We start from the raw sequence: 7,350 nt of genomic DNA, 5'->3' as shown, positions 1-7,350 counted from the left end.
TCGAAGGGACAATGTTGCTCGAACCATGTTGAGAGAGAGAGAGAGAGAGAGAGAGAGAGAGAGAGAGAGAGAGAGAGAGAGAGAGAGAGAGAGAGAGAGAGAGAGAGAGAGAGAGAGAGAGAGAGAGAGAGAGAGAATGCTAATGTGAGAATGGTATTTGGAGATTTTGACTCTGTGGAGGAGGCCAACAACGATGATAGCAAAGACTACTATTCTCTTGCATCTACATTGCAAGTGGGAAGAGGGGTGGTGTATCAATTAATTTTCCCTCTTTCCACCTTCTCGTAGAGAGATGGGTAGATTTCTACCTCATAGCATGGTGAAGGGGTTCGACTCCCCTATTCTCTATTTATTATTTAGCAAAGTTAGAATCTCAATTGTAATCAATTAGTCAATTGAAATTAATTGTGTTTTTTTTTCATTAATGGCATCATTTTACGCGATTCATGCCAATGAGAGCATCGATAAGATATTTTAAGTTTCATTGTAATGCCAATAATGATTAATGCTGATTATTATGCCACTAATATGAGATAAACTAATGCACATTGCGGTTTTGAGGGTTTCATTCGGGAAGTGTCCAGTGGACAGGGTGTGGGTAGTGTATAAACACTTGCAAACAGATGGTGGACGAATAATTTTCGGCTAGAAAACTGCTACCCACTCTGTAGCCAGGTGGTGCTTGCCCAAGTCAACTTTTCGTGTGCCCATCAACACAGCCTGATGTAAAATTAAAATATTGATTCAATAAATCAATCCCATTAGACATGATAAAATTACACATTCTGAAAAATGTTTTTTTTGGCTTTTGTTATATTATAATTAAAACAAAACGAAATATATTCAATCCATCCATCCGCGCATGGAGAGAGGGAGAACGAGACTGTGTTATCCAAAACAAGCAGCTTAGGCCAGTAGGGGATTTTGCTGCACGAGCAATAGGCAGCAGCCATGGCGAAGGCATTGGTTTCATCTTTTCAGTCCCTCTCCTTGACTTCCCCTTCTCCTTCTTGCTCTCCGCCGTCCTCGTCTAATGCCTGTTCTTCGCCTTCTTCTGCTTGCTTCTTAGCTTCGCGCTCGTCTGGTTTCTCCGGCATTACGTTCCGCTTCAAGCCCCAACCCTTACCGGCTCATTCCCGCAAGCATGCGCCCCCCAGGAGTATCTCTGCCAGTGCTTCAACCCTGGCAGAAGAGCGCGAGAGCATCGAGAAGTTTGTGAAGGCGGCCATGCCTGGCGGCATTGCTGCGCAGAAGCTCCTTGGCACGGGCCGCCGCAAAACGGCAGTAGCTCGTGTCTGCTTGCTCGAGGGTACCGGACGGATTATCATCAATTGCAGGACCGCTCAGGTATTTTGAACCTCTTACCCTCACCCTCTCCTATACATTCAAAGCGGCTTATGACATTGATACCGAAGCTAACGTCTCTAATTACAACCTTAAGTGTCCGCTGGATGGAGACTCTTGTGAATAGAATGATCAGGAGCATCTGGATGGGGAATTAGTCAGTTAATATAACTGACTAATTCTTAGGGTAGGGATCTTTGCTATAGCTCTAACTACATTCTTAAGTGGCAATTGGATGGATAGTCTTGTGAATGCAAGTCGCAAGTGTAATGATCATCTGGATAAGAACATATAGATGAGGCGTCAAACTGCATATTGCAGCTGTTAAATAATGCTAATGCACAACTGCGATTCTATGATGTTCCGTCTGTCTACAGTTTTGCCTCGTGCCAGTCTATTCCATCAAGTCTGCTACAAGAAAAATATATATCTGTCTGTCTAAGAAGACATGGTCTGTTGGAACAAGTCACAAGGAAGGAGTTTCTTAGAGAAGTGAAGGGAGGTCTTAGTAGCTTGTCAGAAATGCGCACGCCTGGTTGAGAGAGAGTTTTGTGTGAGTCCCTAAGTTGGTGTGCGAGTCCCTAAGTTGGTGCGAAATTGGAGATGTGATTCTTCAACGAGGGAAGAACTACTTTTTATGGATTTGACTAGGTCTGATGTGCATCAACCAAACTTATCTGCTGGTTTCTACACAGCTGTTCCCTGTCTGCAATTCATCTAAGAGATTCTAGCATAATATGTCCTATGCATCTTGTGGCAATCATATCATTAGTTAGTTTGCACAAGACCCATGAAACATGCTTGAGACAAGCTTTACAACGGTAAATGATTCAGTTGAAAGACCATGTAGGATTACTCAATACTGCAAGCAGCAGATCATATCCTAGTCATTTCAAATTTTGAATTAAAAACTAGGTGAATTGAATATAGAATGCTGGACTCTCTTTTTTTTTTTGGTTTGAACTGCAGAAAAAAAAATCTGCTGTCCTTTAGAGGCACAAGAAGGCCGCTATTGCATTTGGTTGCCAAGATTGCCATGCTAACTGGTGCTGAAGGCTCTGCTTGGATGGTCAAGCTTTTGTTGAGAGCTATTTTTTAATGGTCCATGGTGTGAACAATTCTACAAGAGACTTTAATGAGTGATCAGATGTAGGAATCATTAAAAGTGTTTGAAGATTTCTTAAAGATATTGGAAGCCGTATATGATAGAATGAACTGGAAGGAGTTTCTGTTGCACTTTGAGTGGTACCATTGAGGCACCTCAAAACCTTGTAGATAGTTTTTCCTTTGAAACAAGAAATTATTAAAGATGTTCGTTATCAAGTATAGTACAATCAACTGAAAAGAAAACATTTTGCACTATGAGTAGTACAATAGAGGTACACTAGAGCCGCTTGAGCCGCATGTCTATGAGAAATGCAAGGGGCATTGTTAAAATGGCTCAATACCACCAACTGCACAAGAGGTAACAGCCTAATATGAGTCAAGCACAACAATAAGCTGACCTTAGGTCCAAATGAGTGGAAGATCTATAACCATATGGTGATTGAACTATAAGAATCCTTGTTATAATGTATAGATACAAGTATTCACAATGCTTGATATAATACTGATTAGAGACACCCCCTCAAAGCTAGAAAAGGTTTATTGTTTGGCTCAAATGGAGGAATTTTTTTGTTTCTCTATTAGTCCAAAGAAAGTTTTATTAACATAGTACCTCATGCATTTATAGTGCTGTAACACAACAATCCATTGCAATGAAAAGAACAAGTGCAATTCTTGGATATGCTATGTGGGATCGTAGTGAAGTGAAGCATGCAGCTATTGTTGGCAGCCGTTACCTTGGTATACACCAATATTATAACTCAAGGTGCTAATATGATGATCGTTTTTACCTTTTAATTCTCTTATTTGATGCAAAGAACCAATGATCAATAGGTGAAGTGAAACCCACCTGCCTTCTTGGATAGGGTTGTAAATAGCCTGATTAAGCACTAATTACAGCAATCATAAAATTCACATAGACTGAAAATGCAAATGTTAATATTGAAATGTTTTGAAGGGCCAATCCTTTTGTCCCTATCGATCTTGGATACTAGACACCTTGTTGGCCCCAAAACTAGTGCTCTTTGCGGTATTTCTTTAACTTGTATTGAGAAAGGTTGAAGTACATTAAGATCCAACCTGATCTCCTTCAATCTTCAATATATCTTGCTGTCCGTAGTAACTAGCAAGCCTTCAAATCAATTTGCCCCTTGGTTTGCTTGGGGATTGGCCTTCAACACGTGCCTCTTAGATGTGAAATTTCACCTTAGACTTAATGTTGGCTGGTTGGCCTCTTGAATATCTTTGAAATCCTCATACTTTAGGTGTCAAATTTCAAGTATTGGGTTCTGAATTCTGAACACTCTTTTGAGGGTGGTTGCTAAACCCTAATTTCTATAGTAGCCAAAATTCTTCAATTGCATCCTCTTGGGACTAAATTTGGTTGAGATCTCTCGAGGAAGTCATGAATTGGTTGAGAGAATAGAAAGAAAGTTGAGAGAGAAATTTCAGAGTTTTGTCACCAAAATTTGCTGAAATTTAATGCTGCTACGTGTAGATAGTCTATAGGGACTATCACCTACCTCCAATGGCCTTTCGACCAGCTAAGGGTAGCTCTTTGACAGTCTCCAATGGTTGGGTTGATTACCAATGGCTAGAAAATTGCAGCATTAACTCTCTCTCTTCCTCTTCCAATCTCCACTCTATTGGATGGAGGCTTCAATAGCCTTCTATAGCCTTTCTCTCACTTACATGGGCAAGTTTTGCCAAGTGGCAGTCTTCTAAATGCAAAATTTAGCAATTTTTAGTCAAATTAAATTATTTTTAGAATATTAATTTTAAAAACTAATTTAATGATTAATTATTGCTCAAGAAATTAACCATACCAAGTAAGAACTAAATTGCCTAGGCCAATTTGTCATCCAAGCAATCTTGAGCATTTATTAGCTCCTTAATTGACATTAATTAATAAATTAATGGCTAGTTTCTAATGTGACCACTAACATTAGTGGCTAATAAAATCTTTTAGGCCAAGACTTGATATTAGGTACCACCAAGTACTTGACTAATATAACTTATTACAACTTTTGCCCTTGATACTCGTTGATATCTTGGGGCCCTTGGCTTGTCATTGTGAAATAACTAATTTGCACATCACATGCGCAACTCACATTTGTACATTTGATTAACAACTTAATCAAACAATAAGCATAGCATCAAAATTTCACATCCTTGTGATAAAACCAAAACCTTAGATAAACAAAGTTTTGTATTTTATATAAGGGTAGATATACTCATTTTTTAGGCCAATGGTTGCACCAAGCACTCAATAGCCATAGCATCTATACTTTATTAAACGTAGGGTCTATTAGAAGTGGATGCAGTGATGGAAGCATGGAAAATTGCTGAACACAAGAGACAAAGGAAAGAGAAACAGTGCAAAAGAAAAAAACACTACACAAGTAACTTAAAAGCAAAGAGATACTTGGGAAATGGGATTCATATACCAAGATATGAGATAGTATAAAACTAATGTGAGTCACCGGCTGTGAAGGCATTGGCACCTGCTCCTCTCCCTCCACTAGAACGAGTTAGGTGATGAATGATCAATGAATGTGGAGGAGAAGCTGAAAGGTGAGAAGGATTGAAGCTTGCTTGGAATTGAGCTATGGCAGAGAGCAAGAGCAATAACAGAGAGAGACACAAATGGAAACTCCAATAGTCACAATGTATGACAGGGCCTTCTTTTATTTCAACTGTCACTAAAAGAATAAATAATAAAGTGACGCTGACGAGCGTCCGCCGCCTGCAGTGTGCAGTGGCGAGTACTATGAGTGTAGTAATACACGGTTGGCTAGGCAGTGGCGCCTTTATTCCCAACAACCTCTCACTTAAAGGCGAATCTGCCCCAGTGAGGAGTGAAAAGAAAAGAAAAAGATAGTACAATGTACACATGTACAACACAATGAGGAAAAAAGTCATCTCATTCAAGGCCCATCAATCTCCTAAGGAAGGCAAAGCGCTCAGTAGTGAGGCTTTTCGTGAGTAGATCTGCAGGATTTTCGTTAGTGGAGATCTTGACAAGGTCGACGTACTTGTTCTCCATGTCCCCACATATGAAGTGATATCTCACCTCAATGTGTTTCGTCTTCGCATGGAAGATCGGATTCTTGGCTAGCTGAATAGCACTCATAGAATCCGAACACAGTGTAGGTATAGTATCAATCCCAAGGTCATGAACCAAACGGCCCAACCATATGGCCTCCTTGCAAGCCTTAGTGGCCGCAACATACTCGGCCTCAGTGGTAGAGAGAGCCGTACACTTCTGAATCCTAGACATCTAAGAAACAACACCTCCAGCATAGGTGAAGACATAGCCGGAAGTGGACTTCCTACTATCTGTAAGTCCTGCATAATTGAAGTTTGTGTAGCCCACAACTCCCGTATCCTGGTTGCCATAGCAAATATACATATCTGATGTGCCCTTCAAGTATCTCATGATACCCTTTACGACATCTCAATGCTTCTTGCTAGGTGTAGCCATATAGCGCGTCACAATACAAACTGTAAATGCAATATCTAGACGAGTGGCTATCATGGCATACATCAAACTGCATGGCTGATGCATATGGGATCTTGGCCATCTCGGTCCTCTGCTCATCCATCTGCGGACAATCGACCTATGAAACCTTCACATAAGAAGGTAATGGACAGCCAATAGGCTTTATGTCTTGCATGCGGAAACGCTCAAGGGCTTTATGAATGTACTCCCTCCGAGAGAGGTAGAGTAGTCCCTGATGTCTGTCGCGCTTAATGTGTATACCAAGAATGTGAGAGGCTTGTCCCAAATCCTTCATCTCAAAGCTCTTCTTCAGCTGAGATTTAAGAGCATCCAGCTCATCATGAGCTTTTCCTGCTATCAGCATATCATCCACATAAAGTACCAAAATAAGCAAGGAGCCATCACAGGCTTTCTTCGTGTAAAGACACAGAACCATAGCACTCTTGCTGTAGCCCTGTGACTGCATAAAGGCATGAAACTTATGATACCACTCCTTAGGTACTTGCCTCAAGCCATAAAGACTTTTCAACTTGCACACTAGGTGCTCCTTGTAAGGTTCTGTGCTCCATGTATATCTCATCATGCAAATTCCCATGCAAGAATGCAGTCTTGACATCCATCTGATACATGTTCAAGTCAAGGTGCGCGACTAAGACCAAAACCAAGCGTAGGGTGGTCATCTTGACTACATGAGAAAAGACTTCATTAAAGTCAACTCCATACTCCTGTTGAAAACCCTTAGCGACAAGTCTTGCCTCATAACTCGGCTTGGGGTTTCTAGGGGTATTTTTTAGCTTGTATATCCTTTTGCATGGCAAAGCCTTCTTGCCCTGAGGCAATATAACCAAATCCCAAGTCATATTCTTGTACAAGGAGTCTATCTCAGACTGCATAGCTCTCTCCCAAGAATGACTGTCACCCCTACACATAGCCTCATCATAGTGAGAGGCTCTCCTGCATTTGTAACCAACACATAATGCATCGAGGGCTCAAATCTATCAGGTGGATGTCTATCTCTAGTAGACCGCCATCTCATGGCAGGCTCTGCGGCCAGTCCAACACCCTGGCCATGTGTCCCAACTGCTGTTGCAGGTTGTCCAACTGGCTGTGCAGGAGCACGTGGCTCCTCTTGGAATATAACCCTTTGTATCTCTACCACCCTCTCAGGCTGCCTATGCATCGTGTCTTCATGGAAGACTACATTATGGCTGTGGATGACTTTCCGCGCTTGCGAATCCTAGAGGTGGTAACCCATCTTGCGTGCATCCCCATAGCCAAGGAAAATGCATTTGACACTCTTAGGATCCAACTTAGTACACTTGTCTTTGGGCACATGGCAGAATGCCTCACATCCAAAGACACGTAGATGCGTGTAAGATGGAGGTTTCCCAGTTCATACC

General features: G+C 41.4%; 1 protein-coding gene across 1 annotated transcript in view; it reads left to right on the top strand.

Moving 5' to 3' along the window:
• Window positions 1–858: 858 nt before the first annotated feature.
• RPS9 (ribosomal protein S9) overlaps window positions 859–7,350 on the top strand; it is a 30,453-nt gene continuing 23,961 nt past the window's right edge. The window contains exon 1 of the mRNA XM_087691945.1: window positions 859–1,347. Coding sequence (XP_087548071.1) covers window positions 952–1,347 — 396 coding nt within the window. The 5' untranslated portion in view covers window positions 859–951. The remainder of the gene's footprint in view (window positions 1,348–7,350) is intronic.

Source organism: Lygodium microphyllum, chromosome 13 (assembly GCF_053477565.2).
Source record: "Lygodium microphyllum isolate KBCC chromosome 13, Lygodium_microphyllum_v1.1.10, whole genome shotgun sequence".
Lineage (NCBI taxonomy): Eukaryota > Viridiplantae > Streptophyta > Polypodiopsida > Schizaeales > Lygodiaceae > Lygodium > Lygodium microphyllum.
This window is presented reverse-complemented; position numbering and strand designations above follow the sequence as displayed.